Source organism: Rhamphochromis longiceps, linkage group LG23, assembly GCF_057381845.1.
Source record: "Rhamphochromis longiceps isolate RC_006_pf linkage group LG23, R_longiceps_female_GT1.1, whole genome shotgun sequence".
Taxonomy (NCBI): domain Eukaryota; kingdom Metazoa; phylum Chordata; class Actinopteri; order Cichliformes; family Cichlidae; genus Rhamphochromis; species Rhamphochromis longiceps.
The window spans coordinates 35113110-35131914 of NC_140578.1; the positions used below are offsets into that span (position 1 = coordinate 35113110).

At 41.1% G+C, this 18805-nt stretch overlaps 1 protein-coding gene across 1 annotated transcript in view; it reads left to right on the forward strand.

Moving 5' to 3' along the window:
• Positions 1-1951: 1951 nt before the first annotated feature.
• The window catches only part of LOC146642475 (transmembrane protein 163a), a 33127-nt gene continuing 16273 nt past the window's right edge, over positions 1952-18805 (forward strand). Inside the window, exons 1-4 of the mRNA XM_085398797.1 lie at positions 1952-2180; positions 4519-4638; positions 16035-16078; positions 16164-16255. Coding sequence (XP_085254923.1) covers positions 1967-2180; positions 4519-4638; positions 16035-16078; positions 16164-16255 — 470 coding nt within the window. The 5' untranslated portion in view covers positions 1952-1966. The remainder of the gene's footprint in view (positions 2181-4518; positions 4639-16034; positions 16079-16163; positions 16256-18805) is intronic.

Below are 18805 nucleotides of genomic sequence, written 5' to 3' on the forward strand. Positions count from 1 at the left end.
AGAACTGAAAGCTCAGGCGTGTTGACTCTTCTGTCAACTTAAATAGGTTATATCGTTGATGTTAGTTAAGCAGATTAGAGTGAGAGAAATATATAATAAAAATGGAAATATTAATAGATTTACAAATATTGTTAGGAATAGCATTTAGCTCACAGAATGCATAGTCTTGTTTTAGTAAAAAGTTAACAAAAATAAAAACAAATAGATAAAACTGTAATGTTCATCCAAACATGCTGCAGCGATTCTTTTTTTCTTTCAAAATAAAAGTCCAACAACTTTACTATAATAAGTCTTTTATGTTGTACATGTGCTAAACTCGCAATAGCCTATATGTTAAATAAGTTCAATAAAATAAAAGAAAGTATGACCAAACAAACATCTTGATAAGATCAAAACTAATCAAAAAGAAAAATAATTTCAATGAAAGTAAAATAACTATTTATTTAAGAGCCAGTGGTTGCTAAAGAAAAATGTCACCATGATTGTCACACATTCACAATGGCAAACAAGTACTTAGTGGTCAGATTACCCTGACGAGAATATGATTATATTTCTACTTAAGTTAAATGTGAAATCCAATCTTACACAAACAGGCTAAACTGACTACTTCTGACCCATACCTAAATATTTCTTACGTGTGAGTGGCCGAAAGAGCTCATACGGTGGGAACTGCTCTATAAACATATTGTATTACATATTTCTGCTTTTTCCTGAGCATGAACGCATTAGAGGCATTCCCGTTATCATTTTGAATATGAATATATAAATACGCAAATTCTTTTCCCAGTTCTCGGTTACAAATAAAAAAACAATATGGAAAAGCAAGCTTGTGTTATTATTTTCTTTTCTATGTAGTGTACGTGACAGGTGTGTGACAGGGGCACCACTATCTGCACGCGCTCACATCCGTCAGCTCGTTGAATCCACATGGGACAGATGTTTTCCTCGCGAACGCGCAGTGCAGAGCGCGGCGGTAAGTGCACTTTTGAGCTGCAGCACGAGCACTGGTCTCGTGACCTCCACTAGACTAGTAATTAGAGTCCAGGTGCGGCTATCTGTCACAAAGTCGCGAATCGGAGCCTGATGTGAATATTCCGTCTCCTACGTCTCGTCCAGACTGTGCGCAACATCTTTCTGTCAAGTGTGTCAGCTCTGACACAAACCACTTCCGGCAAACACTTTCGAAATAAATCTCATCTCTTGTTTGGGAACTAACTTATAAGGCTGAATTAATTAGCAAATACCTACTGTTGCTCGGTTAAAACTACCTACCTAAACATGGCTTGTTAAATCATGTCAGCAAACTAAGGGGCTAAAGCTACATATTATTATTACACAGCCTATTGTAGCCAATGTATAGGAAAAAGGAAAAACAGTATTTAAGTGCTTCTAGGCGAGGGCGGGTTAACGTTAACCATTTCATCCCCCCAGTATAGGTCAGTTTATAACAATGTGTTATAGCGTAGGTTCAGTGGCTTTAATGCTTTAATCTGAAGTGCTACAGTAGCTAGCAACTGCTACTTATCATATTTAAAAAAGTGAAGTAAAAAAAAGTACAATATTACCCTCAGAGATGCTGTCGAAATAGTGAAAAGCACAGCCAGGAAATAAAAAAAAGGATGCTTCAAAAAGTAGCAAATCATTTGTGGAGCAGACTGTAGTCTAAAACAATAGCATGATGATAGTTAATTGATATCAAATAAAAGAGTATATGAAATATTCAACGTTACTGTCTATTTTTAAACCAAAAAAATTTTTTTTTTCTCCAATACGGTTCAAAAAAGGCTTTTGTTTTGAAATGTACAACTTCTAATTTCCGGTACGATTTCGCCTGATTGTATGTAACTTGGCGCAACTGGCTCGGCACCCTGTGAGAAGTCTCCCTCCCTCCTTGTCTGTCTCTGGGTCTCTGTCTGTTTGCAAGCCTGCGCTTCTCACCCAGGTGAGACATTTGTGGAGTGCCTCAATGGAACCGCGACCCCCCACCGAGAAGATGACAGAGCCCACACCGCCAGACTCCACCACTGTCCCGGACCCGGCTGTAGTTGTGGACCCCACGGCGGTAAACGGACGGTGCGAGCAGGCGGACTCTATACAGCAGCAGCCCAACACAGAAAATCACGCAGAGGGCTTTAAAATGGACCAAGAGATGAAGATAAATGACAGCATAGACGACAGAGGTAGGCGGCTTGAATTTTGTTTAAAGTTTCTCTGGATGCCCCGTGGCCAAGACACACACCGTGCGTAATGCCGTGTAGACCGGTGCTTGTTTTACTGTACACGCACTGGAAATACACTTTAATTCATTCAACTGTAGCCTGCTCAAAACATTTCCCTAAATTTTGCCCCCAGATGTTCCACACTGTCCGTGAATCATGTATGATTTCTGAGGGAAAAGGCTGCTTCATAACTGCACTGTGTGGTGACCAATATGCATGCTAAATTATTCACAGATCTGCGTAGTAATGCAGTGCAGAATGTGCAAACAGAGTGTGCAGACATCTTACGTGAAATAGTGGTGCCTGCAGATTCTGTAAATGAATCAGTGGAGGCTTGTCTTTGGGAAGGCTGATGACCACAGGCAGCATTTAAACAGTAGCAGGTGTTTCACAGCTTAAACCAGCACACTGTAGCTTTTCCTGTGCATTTTCTGACATTCACTTTCACCAGGTTTGTGAAGACGTTTTGCATCTCATTAATAGAGGCTTCATCACTTCTGAAACAACCAGCGGAGAGCCTCGGGTAACACCCCCTAGATATAGTGTACCTCTGGTGCAAATTACTGACCTCTGTCATCATTTTAAGTGGGGGAACTTGCACAATCGGTGGCTGACTAAATACTTTTTTGCCCCACTGTACAGGAGAGCATAGAAGTCTGGGTGTGTGCCATCACTTCAAGTGAAGAACAACTTTTTCCTTCACAAGAGTGTGAAACAAAAACAAAACATATTTACAGATAGACATAGTTTGTAACTGTATGCATCCAGAGAGAGGACATTCGAGTAACAACACCATCAGTAGCAGATGAGGGCATAAATAGCATTAGTACATGTTACTTTGCAAATTAAGCCACTCTAATGGTGGATAGCAGCGATATCTGGCCTTATAAATCCCGCATAGTAGAGCCATTTTCCCCAGGGGTTTATACATTTCTCATACTCTAAATTCACTAAAAAAAGTAATCTTTTCCATCTTATAAATCTCTAGTGTTACATTAATCCAGCTGTTTAAGGTTGGTGGATCCTGTGTTAGCCATCTTTTGGTCAGTGCCTTTTCACTTTCAGCCAGCAGGACACCAAGTAAGTATTTATCTGTACCCTTTATGTCTGAGGTTATGTATCTAATATTTGTTTTAAAAACAAAACAAAATTCAAACTTGGTTGTTTAGATGGATAGATTGTATTAGCCTGCGAACACTGATCAGTGATCACATGATACACATCATCATGAGTTTATCAGTCAGTTTCATATCATCATCATCAGTTTATCAGCAAGGCTTTGTAGCATCTATCAACTCGGTGCTTTACTTTTCCAGCCTCTAACATGGCTGTTTACAATACTGTCTGCAATAATACAGAGAAAATCAACAAGCAGGTGATCTCCTCTGGGAACGCCTTTGGTGAAAGTGGGAAGGAAAAACTCCCTTTATTAGGCTCCAGGCTCAGATTAGATTTTCCACCATATTTCGATTCAGTCTTGAAAAAAGCTCCACTGCACATCACCTGTTTCATACCAAACAGCAGACACACACAGTCAAAGTGTTCACAAGATAAGTTCATAAGATGATGACAAAAACAAAAGTTGCTTTGTCAGTATATAATTTAAGTGGTGGCGCAATCATGAGCACTGCTGAATCCCAGCAAGAAGGGTCTGAGTTCAATCCCCCATCTGCCTAGGACCTGTCTGTGGGAGTCCTCTCTGGATCCTCTTCTCTTTAGGTAAATTGGTGTAAGTGTTAGCCCTGTGATAGACAGTCCTGTTATGCTTATTTTCAGTTTTATGTTTTTATGATTGGACTCTACTAGTGTAGCTTTGCATTGAGTTAAATTCAAAATAGTCCAGATTAATCTTATACTGGACCTTAATTCAGTCAGTCTCAAACAAGCCGTTTTCGCTCCTTCTCGTTAAAGTTTATTCTTCCTTTAAACTAAATTATTTCTGAATAATTGCAGCGTTTTTTTGAGTCGCAGGTAGTTTATACCCAGGAGTCTCTCTCTCGGTGACATCCAAGAGTACAAAAATCAGTTTGAAACGGAGCGCTCAGAGCAGTGTGATTACTTGCACACACCTCATTTGTTTTAAAACTAACACGAGCAGCTGTCATTGTAAGATAAGATAACCTTTATTAGTCCCACGCGTGGGAAATATGTAACAGTAACACAGTATATACACTGTTACACTGAGTAACAGTGTATATGTGGCACAACATTTCGAAATGGATTAAAGTTCCACTTTAAAAGCAACTCCAAACCCTGTTTGAATACTGTGGGTCACTGTGCCCTGCGACACTGTCTGCAGGTCTCCTGGAGAGCAGTATGCGTCTGAAGCCTCACGAAGCACAGAGTTACCGCAAGAAGGCTCTGTGGGTGTCCTGGGCGTCCATCGTGGTCACCATCATCCTGGCCATTGCTGCGTTCAGTGAGTAACACATTCCCGTCTTTTCCTTTGATGCCACATTTCTTGTGCGTGCGAAAGATCTAAAGATGAGTCAAAAGAGAGCTTGCTGTTTGGTTTGTCAGTCGAAGGACAGCATTGCTAATTACTGCAACACCCTGCTGGTAAATGTGACACCCAACAGATTAAACATTTGTTCTCAAAATCAAAGGCAACATGTAGAAAAAGCACTTTAGCATGCTAACTCGTGCCAGGATCCTGTTTCGTTCAAACTTTAGCCTTCCACGGCTCTTGTTTCTCCCGGTTACAAAAGCAACGTGGAGCATTTTTGCCGTCAGCACCTTTGTGAAGTCGACCTTCACGCTTGCTGCATTTATTGAAGTTTTGCTTCTTTTGAGGCAGAACATATTTAATCACCCAACACTTTGTGCTAAACCTTTGGGTTTCTCTTTTCATTTATCCCGAGTGTGTCAAGGACGAGACTGCTGGCTGGATAAATAACTCCTCCTGTGTCTCTTTTTGTTTGTCCGGGATCTTATTTGTTGTAGTAGTGAGACACTTTATCTTTCAATAGGAAAAACTGTATTTAAAGCCCGCTTTAGAAAGCTGTTTAGATTTGACAGACTGCGCCTGTGTGTGCCAGAATATGATGTTTGCTTCAAGTGTTTGATTGACATTTTTTATTGGACAGATCTGTCATCTGATGTTCAGCTTACTCCTCCCCCTCTGCACTAAATGCATTTTGGTGCTTAACTTAAGTAAAGAAACAAGCTTTTTGCATCTGTGATCCTTATCACCTCCACACTGGTTTGTATGTAGAGATATGAGTTTCCTGTAATACTGATGAGGGTCAGGATAACAGCCTCCTTCACCTTGTTTTTCAGGGTTCTTGTGTTCATTAAGCTTTTTCTTCACTGAATATTTTTCTTGTATTGTCTTCATTAGACATGTTTGTCACATTTCTGCAGTCCTGCTGTGGGACTTTTCTCATATTGCCTGCTCTCACGCATAAATAAACATGGCGCCACCCTCAAATCAGCTGCAGAAATGAGCACAGGAAGACACGAACGAGGCCGGCGTAGCAGACGGATTCCTGCGACCAGTGATCTGACAACGAGAATCACGACACACAAACAGAAGAAAACGCTGTGGTTTGGTGATGTGCTGGTATTTGAGATTACAGAGTAACATTAAATATCTTGATTTTTTTTTTTATTTTTTAATTTTAATGATGATGATGATGATGATGATCCTCTGGGTACTCCGGCTTCCTCCTGCAGTCCAAGCTTGTTCGGATAATTGGTGATTCTTGGTGGTTGGGTACGAGGATGGGAGTATGAATATTTGTTTGCCTCTCTAATTATCTGTGGCAGTATGCACTGCAACAATGATTCTTCACCCTCAATAAGCATGACACAATACATAAAATCAAAGGTTTATTTATTCAGAAAATGTGCTCGGTATAAACTGAATGTAAACCAGTACGTTTCATTTGATCAGATTCCAATAAATGTAACATTTTAGATTCTACTCATGTGATAAAAATACATGGAAAATGTAATGAAATTACTTAACATTAGTAGAGTGTAGGGGTGTTCCCGGTGATCAATTTATTGGGCATTTACACAAGAGAAACAAACATTAGACTACTCGTCTACCAGTAACATATTCCATGTTAACTTTTTACACTAAGTTTCCCAACATGACATTTTTCAGTAACACAATGATGTAACACATTACGCTGTTAAAATCAGTAATTATATTCCTTCACAAGTTCTTCTGTCATCTGCTTGATGGGTGGATAGAAAAAATAATTAAAAGCACAAAAAATATAAAATTGAATATAAAAGTTTTTTGAAGTGCATTTTCTAAACATCAAGATGCCAGTGGACTCCTGTTGGGCTTCATGACAGCCTCTTTAATCAAAAGGTGATGGCACGGGGCCTCTGTCTGTCTTTTATAAAGTCTGTGAGCAGACTTCACTATGCTGGTGTTGCTGTGGGTTTGATATATTCCTCTCTGAACGAGGCATAGTCATTGCAGATTTAAGGATGTAGTCTCCAAAACAATGAGTCTTGTAGTTTAACATAATAAATTGGATTTCACAACCACACCTCGATACACACCCCTATATATGACCCCCCGCCCCACTCCACTCTCCGGCTCTACAAACTGTTCTCTTTTTTGTGCCCCACCCTCCCTCCATTTTTCAGTTCATTCACTTCTCATTAGTACACGGGGCTCTGCCCAGGAGCCGCCGCCAGTCCCCTCTGAGGCCTTCCATAAACTGCAGCTTCAATTCATTCTCAATCCATCTTCCATTATCTACTAGAAATGCTATCAAACCTGAAATGAGGATGTGGTTCCTGCTGGTGAATTACAAATTATATCACTGGTCAGAGAGCTCTCTCGTTCACTTAACTTGAAATTGATTAATTTAAGTTGTGAGTTTTACAGTTTCGTTTGTTATTTGTGAAGTTATGAAAACGCTAAATCAGTGATTTCAGATAGCGGTTGACAGTGTTGGTCAAGTTACTTGAAAAAAGTAATTAGTTACTAATTACTGATTACTTCTCCAAGGAAGTAATCCTGTTATTTTACTGATTACTTATTCTCAAAAGTAATTAGTTACTTTATTGCTTAGTTACTTTTAAAAACTTTTGAAAACACGATACACAACCTGAACAAAGCAACAGACCTTTCAGCCCAATTCAATTTTTTCTGCTTAATCCGTCATATAAAATTGAATTAAATGAAAAAGTCTCGTTTTAAAACTTGTTTTATTAGTTTTAATCTTTTAACTTTATGCACATTACATCAAGCAAAAAATAAATTATATGCAGCTGTCTTTGACTGGAAGAAATTTGTTTAACATTTAAACCTATTTTCTGCATATTCCAGCATATAAAATAAAATAAGTATGTGTGTTTACGCTCACTCTTTCAAATAGATGCAAGTAAAAGACAGAAAAAAAAATCAAAGACTCAGCAGGACTGAGTCCTGTCGCTCTTAAATCTATTGTCACCTGTTTAGCAGGAGTGGAGCAGGTGGAGGTTTGCCCGGTGGAGCAGCGGTCATGTCAGTGGGAGGATCCGGGGGTTTCTCTGTGAATTCCACATTCCTGTGGCAGTGTGCTTGGTACTTGCTCAGGTTTGAAGTTAAATTTTTTGCTGTAGAAAGAAGTTTTCTTCCAACGCAGAGTGTATAGCGAACGCTACTGTTTTTGTCACTTTTCACGGAATCAAGCTCAGTAATGTCAGTACGTCCATGCTTTAAATGCTGCATGGTCGTACTCTCTCCCACACTGTTGATCTGCACACGTCTGCTGCAGCCACGGACATTGCACTCTCGTACGTCATTGTCATGAGACCCTCTCACAAACAAAAGTCACGGTTTAGTAACGCAGCGTGCTTACGGGAAAGGAACAGTAATCTAATTACTTTTTTTGGAATAGTAATCCCTTACTTTACTCATTACTTGAAAAAAGTAATCGGATTACAGTAACACCCTACTGCCCATCTCTGGCGGTTGATTACCACATCTGTAGAGCAGCATGGATTCGATTCACTCTGGTCTTATTCGTGCTCTGCAGAGTCTGTTTGATCGGTACTGTAAAGAACATCTGTTAGGTAACGATCCACTGCTTCAGTTTTGTGACCACTCATTAAACACTAAGTAACCAGAGTACACTGAAATCAGCCACATTAAAACTACTGACAGGCAGACAAAAATGTTATTCATATTCAAATCCAATGCTCAGCCGAGAAGCCAGCAGTTCTGGCATTGTTACGTGCCACCAGCCAAACATTATTGAGGAGGAAGTATCTGTCTAACCCTGGGACCTTCCTCAGCAGGGTTTTGAAAGAGACAAAGACGCTGATCTGGTTTCCAAACTTACCAGGTCCCGAAGAACAAGCTCTGGTGCTAACGTGACTGATCACTGTATATTCTTAGCAGTGAGCTCAACTGCACACTTAAACATTTTAATGCACACAGACTGTGTGAGCATTGCACCGTTAATAAGCAAATTCCATCTTCTTTTACAGGGAGTGCAGAATTATTAGGCAAGTTGTATTTTTGAGGAATAATTTTATTATTGAACAACAACCATGTTCTCAATGAACCCAAAAAACTCATTAATATCAAAGCTGAATGTTTTTGGAAGTAGTTTTTAGTTTGTTTTTAGTTTTAGCTATTTTAGGGGGATATCTGTGTGTGCAGGTGACTATTACTGTGCAGAATTATTAGGCAACTTAACAAAAAACAAATATATACCCATTCCAATTATTTATTTTTACCAGTGAAACCAATATAACATCTCCACATTCACAAATATACATTTCTGACATTCAAAAACAAAACAAAAACAAATCAGCGACCAATATAGCCACCTTTCTTTGCAAGGACACTCAAAAGCCTGCCATCCATGGATTCTGTCAGTGTTTTGATCTGTTCACCATCAACATTGCGTGCAGCAGCAACCACAGCCTCCCAGACACTGTTCAGAGAGGTGTACTGTTTTCCCTCCTTGTAAATCTCACATTTGATGATGGACCACAGGTTCTCAATGGGGTTCAGATCAGGTGAACAAGGAGGCCATGTCATTAGTTCTTCTTCTTTTATACCCTTTCTTGCCAGCCACGCTGTGGAGTACTTGGACGCGTGTGATGGAGCATTGTCCTGCATGAAAATCATGTTTTTCTTGAAGGATGCAGACTTCTTCCTGTACCACTGCTTGAAGAAGGTGTCTTCCAGAAACTGGCAGTAGGACTGGGAGTTGAGCTTGACTCCATCCTCAACCCGAAAAGGCCCCACAAGCTCATCTTTGATGATACCAGCCCAAACCAGTACTCCACCTCCACCTTGCTCGGCGTCTGAGTCGGACTGGAGCTCTCTGCCCTTTACCAGTCCAGCCACGGGCCCATCCATCTGGCCCATCAAGACTCACTCTCATTTCATCAGTCCATAAAACCTTAGAAAAACCAGTCTTGAGATATTTCTTGGCCCAGTCTTGACGTTTCAGCTTGTGTGTCTTGTTCAGTGGTGGTCGTCTTTCAGCCTTTCTTACCTTGGCCATGTCTCTGAGTATTGCACACCTTGTGCTTTTGGGCACTCCAGTGATGTTGCAGCTCTGAAATATGGCCAAACTGGTGGCAAGTGGCATCTTGGCAGCTGCACGCTTGACTTTTCTCAGTTCATGGGCAGTTATTTTGCGCCTTGGTTTTTCCACACGCTTCTTGCGACCCTGTTGACTATTTTGAATGAAACGCTTGATTGTTCGATGATCACGCTTCAGAAGCTTTGCAATTTTGAGACTGCTGCATCCCTCTGCAAGATATCTCACTATTTTTGACTTTTCTGAGCCTGTCAAGTCCTTCTTTTGACCCATTTTGCCAAAGGAAAGGACGTTGCCTAATAATTATGCACACCTGATATATGTGTTGATGTCATTAGACCACACCCCTTCTCATTACAGAGATGCACATCACCTAATATGCTTAATTGGTAGTAGGCTTTCGAGCCTATACAGCTTGGAGTAAGACAACATGCATGAAGAGGATGATGTGGACAAAATACTCATTTGCCTAATAATTCTGCACTCCCTGTATGTTTGGCCACATGTTTACATTCCCTGGAAAGATCTGTTTTTATAAAGGAGCTTCCTGCATAGGGCAGCATACCTAAACCACACCAAAGAAAACACTGTTAAAAGGAAGAGGCTAAAGGACTTGTGATGCACAAAACACACAGAGAGAAGGCGTGGAAAAACCCCAACTAAACCCCAACAGCAGGGTTGCTTACTCAGGTCACCAGCCATATATCTGCAGGTTTCAATCAGATTGGTTAAATTGTTTCTGGAACAGGTGAAAAACTGATGAATGGACAGAAAGTGGTTCTTTAAATTATTAGTATTAGGTTAGACAAAGTCACAGTTTAGTTGGTTAAGAGATTTAACTAAATTCTGTCTGAAAGTTCGGATTATTACAAACATTAAGAGGTTAAAAAAGACCCAAAAGAACAGTAGTTGTACGTCAGTGCGAAGGGCTTCATTAGGATTCAAACCCTGAGGTCCAACAGTGTTTCACAGACTTATCAGAGCTCTGCGAGGAGTCAGTCCACTCCTCACCACCTGCTGCTGTTCTCTGTGAGCTCTACATGATGACAGAATGAAACAGTCTCTGGGTAACATAGATGCTGTAAAACATTAGCATTACTCAAACATGGAAAAGACCAAGTGCGTGTGACCTTTATTGTAGGCAGGCAGGTGCGGCTTTTTAGTTTACAGAAAAGAACATCTCAGTGGGGAAAATGTCACGGGACAGTTCTCAGCTTAAAAGCTTTACTACACTGAGTGAAGGAAAGGTTAACGTTAGACTGGGTTCATAGCAGTTTGGCACCTGGCTGTAGTTGCAAATTCACAGTGGCAAAAAATATCAATTGGTTTGGTTGAACTGGTGTTGTGAGGATTGGCTGAAGAGTTCCCTCAATTTGCTCGAGCCAGAAGTCAATAGAACATCAGATTAGAGCCTGCATGAGTTCAACGAGTGGACACGTGTCAACATCAGCTGCTGGGAGGAGACTGTGTGTATGAGGACTCCAGGGATTGAAAATCATTACTGAAGATGAATATTAACATAAAGAGAACTGCTCACAACCGGCTAACACAAAATAAAAAAGTCCAATGAAGTGTGAAGTAACAGATGACAGCGGTGCAAATTCTTTCTTTTGATGTGATTTAGCGCATTATATAAAATACAAAAGTGAGAGTTTATTTGAAAGTGAACTGCATGTTTGTCAGGGTTTGCTTTTAGATCTCCAGCTCATGTTTTATTATCAAGAAGAAACTTGTAACTGAGCCACTTGCTGCTGCTTTAATGACAAGGCCTATGCATTGGTACACACGGGACAATCAGACGAGCGCCATCACTGCACCAACTAGAAAAAACAACTTGACAGTGAAGCGTTTCATTGATATGCATAAAGAGCTCGGATAGCGTTTTATCCTTTCTTCCCCTGCTCGTCTTGTTAGATGTGACAAGAAGTAAGGAAGAGGGAGAGTAGAGTAGCACTGTGCGTACATGTGTGTGTATGTGTGTGATAGCCTGACGTGCTTGCAGGTCCGTCCCGGCTGACACCCACCCAGCTTTCTTGGGAGCCAATTAGTCATCGCTGGGCTCGGCTTTGACGACCGCAGAACCGCAGCAGATTCATTTATACACAACTTGTTCTCTCTGCGGCTAATGAAGGTGCCAGAAAGAGAGGAAGGGAGGACAGAGAGGAGAAGGGAAGAGGAGCAGACGATATATATTACAGTCAGATGTGTGGGGTCATTATCACAAAAGAAATCTTTAAACTGACATGGTAGAATGAGAGGAGGCTGCACGATGAAGGAACGTGAAGTCTTTTCAGCTATCTGGAGAATTTAACTTGAAAAATAGATGCTGTCAGCTCTGTTTCGTAGTCCTAGATACAAATCTGCTCCCTTGATGTTGCAGCAAATGGTTTTGGATCAAGCTTGAGTGTGCAGGAATGCATTTGACAGCTAAACTAAGGCACTTCTGTGTAATCCTTGCCTTTGTTTCTATCTTTTTGTACTCTCACATACAGTGGGGCAAAAAAGTATTTAGTCAGCCACCGATTGTGCAAGTTCCCCCACTTAAAATGATGACAGAGGTCAGTAATTTGCACCAGAGGTACACTTCAACTGTGAGAGACAGAATGTGAAAAAAAAAATCCATGAATCCACATGGTAGGATTTGTAAAGAATTTATTCGTAAATCAGGGTGGAAAATAAGTATTTGGTCAATAACAAAAATACAACTCAATACTTTGTAACATAACCTTTGTTGGCAATAACAGAGGTCAAACGTTTACTATAGGTCTTTACCAGGTTTGCACACACAGTAGCTGGTATTTTGGCCCATTCCTCCATGCAGATCTTCTCGAGAGCAGTGATGTTTTGGGGCTGTCGCCGAGCAACACGGACTTTCAACTCCCGCCACAGATTTTCTATGGGGTTGAGGTCTGGAGACTGGCTAGGCCACTCCAGGACTTTCAAATGCTTCTTACGGAGCCACTCCTTTGTTGCCCGGGCGGTGTGTTTTGGATCATTGTCATGTTGGAAGACCCAGCCTCGTTTCATCTTCAAAGTTCTCACTGATGGAAGGAGGTTTTGGCTCAAAATCTCACGATACATGGCCCCATTCATTCTGTCCTTAACACGGATCAGTCGTCCTGTCCCCTTGGCAGAAAAACAGCCCCATAGCATGATGTTTCCACCCCCATGCTTCACAGTAGGTATGGTGTTCTTGGGATGCAACTCAGTATTCTTCTTCCTCCAAACACGACGAGTTGAGTTTATACCAAAAAGTTCTACTTTGGTTTCATCTGACCACATGACATTCTCCCAATCCTCTGCTGTATCATCCATGTGCTCTCTGGCAAACTTCAGACGGGCCTGGACATGCACTGGCTTCAGCAGCGGAACACGTCTGGCACTGCGGGATTTGATTCCCTGCCGTTGTAGTGTGTTACTGATGGTGACCTTTGTTACTTTGGTCCCAGCTCTCTGCAGGTCATTCACCAGGTCCCCCCGTGTGGTTCTGGGATCTTTGCTCACCGTTCTCATGATCATTTTGACCCCACGGGATGAGATCTTGCGTGGAGCCCCAGATCGAGGGAGATTATCAGTGGTCTTGTATGTCTTCCATTTTCTGATGATTGCTCCCACAGTTGATTTTTTCACACCAAGCTGCTTGCCTATTGTAGATTCACTCTTCCCAGTCTGGTGCAGGTCTACACTACTTTTCCTGGTGTCCTTCGAAAGCTCTTTGGTCTTGGCCATGGCGGAGTTTGGAGTCTGACTGTTTGAGGCTGTGGACAGGTGTCTTTTATACAGATGATGAGTTCAAACAGGTGCCATTCATACAGGTAACGAGTGGGGGACAGAAAAGCTTCTTACAGAAGACGTTACAGGTCTGTGAGAGCCAGAGATTTTCCTTGTTTGAGGTGACCAAATACTTATTTGCCTACTGGTGTTGGCCAGAGGGGCCGATGGCGCGAAATGGCAGCCTCGCTTCTGTCAGTCTGCCCCAGGGCAGCTGTGGCTACAACCGTAGTTTGCCTCCACCAGTGTATGAATGCGAGAGTGAATGAATAGTGGCATTGTAAAGCGCTTTGGGTGCCTTGAAAAGCGCTATATAAATCCAATCCATTATTATTATTATTATTATTATTATTATTTTCCACCCTGATTTACGAATAAATTCTTTACAAATCCTACCATGTGGATTCATGGATTTTTTTTTTCACATTCTGTCTCTCACAGTTGAAGTGTACCTCTGGTGCAAATTACTGACCTCTGTCATCATTTTAAGTGGGGGAACTTGCACAATCGGTGGCTGACTAAATACTTTTTTGCCCCACTGTACATGCTCACTTCTGTCACTACAAGTCATTTACGTGTAAGGAGTGTTTACCTCCTACTTTTGCCTTGTTATGTCAATTCTGGCCGATGACTGATACTCGGTGCCCCTCCCTTTTTATTTACCTTAAGCAGCTTTCAACAGCTGCCAGGTTCTGTTTGCTAGATCGTGTATTGTTGACACATGGAGAGATGAGGCCCACAAGCTCTGACTTTAAATATATCTCCCCACCCTGGATGTTTTAAAAACATGCGAATGCTGTATTAGCTGAGTCAGAGACTGTGTTTGTTTTTGGTGGTATGGTTCTGTTCTGGACCTGCTTTGCAAAGCCAGCATAGAACACAGCAGACATCGATTTAACAATGATTAAGTTAGAAGTAGAATTAATGGAGGAAACGGCGTCGATGTGGGTTGCAAAGAGGCTTGTACTGAAATCCGCTAGCTTGGATGTGGCTTTCCAAAATTAAAGCTACACTTTATTTTTTTATTTTCATCCTAATGAAATGATTAAAGTATAGAGAGGTGAAATAATGGGAGCCACTGAGAGACAACCTTTAAGTATCCTTTGTGTAAAAACAGCTGCTTTAAGTGAAATAAAACTAAAAAAGAGCAACTAAAAGCGTCAAATCTTCAATTATTGCAGGAAATATGGAGCTTAAAATTTCAGTCTGGACCATTTGACTCCAAAGAAAATTGATATTTCCATCTGCATTAATTTATATTTGTGAGGAAGGCCAAGTTCTAGTGAGCAACAGATATGAAAGCATGAAAGGAGGACCTGGGGTGCAGGTGGGTTGCAAAGGAGATTGCAGATTTCTTTTTTCTATATTTTTATTACTGCTTAAATTTATTTTAATTTGATTACTAAGATGCATTTAATCATTTTGATGTGCTTGCTTTTGTAAAGTGCTCTGGTCATTTGATGTATAGTAAATCCATAAAATGGGAGTGTGGCAAGCATATGTAAGGTTATATAACCTGTCAGGGAGCATTTGCTTCAACTGAGGGCATCATCAGTAAATACATGCCAAACTGCATTAGTTATAATGCAGTTTGGAGGCCATACTTTTAATGTGTGAGCCATGTTCAGTATTTTTTGGTGAGCATAAAGTTACACACCAAGAAGGAATGACAACAGGTCTGCTGCTGATACTCTGCATCTCTGTCAGAACAGTATCCCTTCCAATCATTTGTATTCAAGGGTTGGCGATGTTTGCTTAACTGCGTGCAGGAGAATGTGGATGCAGCATCTGTTTCTGTTCTCGTTTCAGTCTGAGCTGTTGCAAGCGAGCGGGTGATTGTGCCTTCAGCCTAGAGAGAACAACCGAATGTAGATGAAACAATAAGAGGAAAAGTGAAGATGGATGAGAGGGGAGCTTGGGAGGCTGGAGGGGAAAATAAAGGGAGCTCAGACTGCAAAAAGGGATAGGAGAAAGAAAAGATTTTTGCTGTTTTTGCAGCAACTAGAATGTGTTGCTAAAGGGGAAAAGAGAGAAAGTGATACCACACAGCGCTGTGTTTCTGCATGCAGGGCTGAGGCGAGCTGCTAGCCCCCTGTGAGTCTTGCTAAAAATAAACGTGGGAGGAGAGGAATCCTCCTGTCTATCTCTGTGCATCTTTCTCTCCTTTGTCTCTTCTTCCTTCTCTCCTCATTCACTCCCGTTGCAGGTGTGTGTGGATGCATATAACTGTGCTGTTTAGTGTTTGTTTTGACCATTTCTACAGCTTAGTTAATCCAAATAAAAAGGCAGATGTTAAATTAACCAGTCAAAAACGGTGCTTGTTTTTCAATCCAGCAGGTTCTCTGCAGAAACTAGAAATGATTATAATAATAATAAATAGACTGGAGCAAAAATCAGATATCTCTGTTTACTTTAAATGAAACGATCACAGACTGACTCTGTGCTTACAGCAACTACAGGCACTCAAATGATTATTTCTGATGTGAAGATGAACGTGAACAGTGCAGTAAAAGTTTTTCTCTTTTCTCTTTAGCTGTTTCTATGATGCGCCACAGTGCTTCAGCTTTTGGATTTGCCGTAAGTCCAGAGTAAACACTCTACTTCATTAAAAGTAGAAATTGTAGTGATAGAATTCCCAATTACCAATGTTTACACTTTGCAGTTTGATGCCACGCTGGATGTGTTGTCATCTGTGATTGTATTGTGGCGATACAGCAACGCCGCAGCTGTCCACTCGGCGCACCGCGAGTACATGTAAGTATGATCACCTTTCACCCCGATCCACTCTGACCCGGGCTAAAATCCCCTTTATTTATAATGCTCTGCATAAGCCACAGACGGTATAAAACATGGACGTAGCTTCTGGGTCAGAAAAATGAAGCCAGTGTGTCTTAGCCACCATATGGCTACAGGTGTTGCTGCAAAAAGGCATTAGGTCTCTGCCCCCTCGCATCACCAAACACAATCAAAACAGAACTTCAGAGAGCAAACGGACGGCATCACGGTAGCGACATCAATCGTTTGTACTGTCTGTGGCATACACGGTACTTTGATTTAAAATGAAAACTTCCTCCATCAAAGAAAGCATACATATCCCAGGCAGAAAACTTTCCCCAGCCTGAGATTTTAATGCTTTTTTTGCTGGAGGAAATTAGATCAATTAAGTTTTTAGTAGTTTTTATTACTGACATGTGCTTTATCAGTCTCCTTAGCAACGCTAACATTTGTTTGTGATCGAGGAATCATCTGCCAGGCTGCTCCTCGTACATTTTTCCTTCACCACCAAATTTATTTGTAGCGAATGGTCTGAAGCAGTCAGAAGGTCTTAGCAGAAACATTTTCATATACTCAGTCTGAACAACTGTTGATGCAATAACCAGCAATTCACTGTAAAGTGCTGCACTGTATAAATATCAGATTGGCTGCACAAGTAAAGTTGTTTTGACCAGATATGATTAATCTTATTTTTATATACTTAGCTCGGGTACTTCCAGCCCATAAACAGCAACAACATGAATTCATGTATACTTAAAATTAAAGTTCAAACCCAAATACAGCTTTGACAGCTTTGCTTCTATATATAGTTTTCTTTACCCCTCAGGCATCAAAAGGCTGATGAAGTATTGTCACACTCAAGTTTGACTCAGAGGTCCTGTGAATGCGATAGCTCCAAGGAACCCACCTACGGTTTTCAAATTGATACTATAGGTTAGGGTGACCAACCGTCCTCTTTTCCCCGGACATGTCCACTTTTCACATTTCGTTCGGGACGTCCGGGGTGATTTTCGAGATTGATAAAAATGTCCAGGTTTTCCGACAGAGGACCCATGTGTGTGACGTCATCCCTGAACTGCTGCTTTGTGAGTTGTTGTTCTGCGCTCACAGACGGGACAGAGCGCGCAGCAACACACCTAATGATGTTTGAAAGATCCCAAAGCGCAAGTGCATCTTTTCAGATGAACTGCAAAAGAAATTTCCCTCGTACCGACCCAGTACTGGTAATTTTTCTTATGCAGATGAGGCCTTATTTCTGTACCATTATTTAATTCCAGAGGCTTTTAAGTTATTTGTTTGCACTTGTTGACTTGTAAAAGCCTATATGACATTTTTGTTTCACCATTCATTAACCGCACAGAGAAGGCATCGTTTAAATATGTTAAATATGTTTCTTTAAGCAAGTTCTTCATGACTGGGCCAAGTGTCCTCTTTTTTGGAAATCAAAAATATGGTCACCCTACCATAGGTGTAGCTACACTGCAGAAGCCTCGGTATGGTCTCATATATACGACCAATAAGACAAAAGAAGTCCAGCAATGTGATGAAATTTATTTCAGTGTGTCTACAATGGCCTGTGTGAGCGAGGGGAGAGATTGTGTGGTCTGCTCTGTCCAGCAGAGAAGTGTGTCAGACAGCATGCCTCTTCAGCTCCGTCAAGCTCAGCCCAGTGGGACCGATCACAGACAAGCGCCTCACATCTTATCTCTACCTGGCTGAGAATAGAGTGTGTGTGAGAGGAGGCTGCCCTTTCAGAGCCTGTTGAATGGTCAGAGTGCTGGCAGCCAGCAGGAGACTGAAAGAGAGAGACGAGCCAGTCATCACTTTACTTCTGCTCTGAAATAGTTGAACGGTGTTGCACCAGTTCATCCAGCATAGGATGGGTTGCAAGCAAAGCAAAGCAAGTAAAATCTTTAGGTTTGTCCGTACTGGCGATTAAGTGAAACTTTCACTCCCTGCGTACACACAGACTCACACTTAACAGTGGAGTTGTGTCACGGTCTCACAGGAGTTGCTAATTGCCTTAGAGACGACAGATGAGCTCATATCCTCTGGAGACCAGACACTGAAGTGCATGGAAAAAGATTCAACAGCAAAGCATCTGCTTTAACATGAAAGCCATGAGGAAGCTAATAAAATGATAAATAATAAAATTGTTATACTTTAATAATTATATATTCTAGTTGTAGTGTCAGTGAGTTCTCAGACCACACCCATCTTTTTAAAGATCTATTTAAATATTTAAATAAAAATACTTCATAGGAGATATAAATGTGTTGCGAATTGAAAAGAAATTAGGACATGAATCTAAGTGTTCTCCAATAGTCTCTTAGCTCTGCTTTGTCCCGTGTGCATCCATTTACATGATAAATGGAAACAAAAATGGCGTCTTCCTTAATCCCCAGAGTCTGAGCGTATCATAGCCAACCAAGCTGTCTTTGTGTTGCTCTTTAACTAACAGCTGTTTTTGCTATCCATACAAACTGCTTGTGTGTGTGCATATTAGTTAATGAAAATATGTTGCGGTAA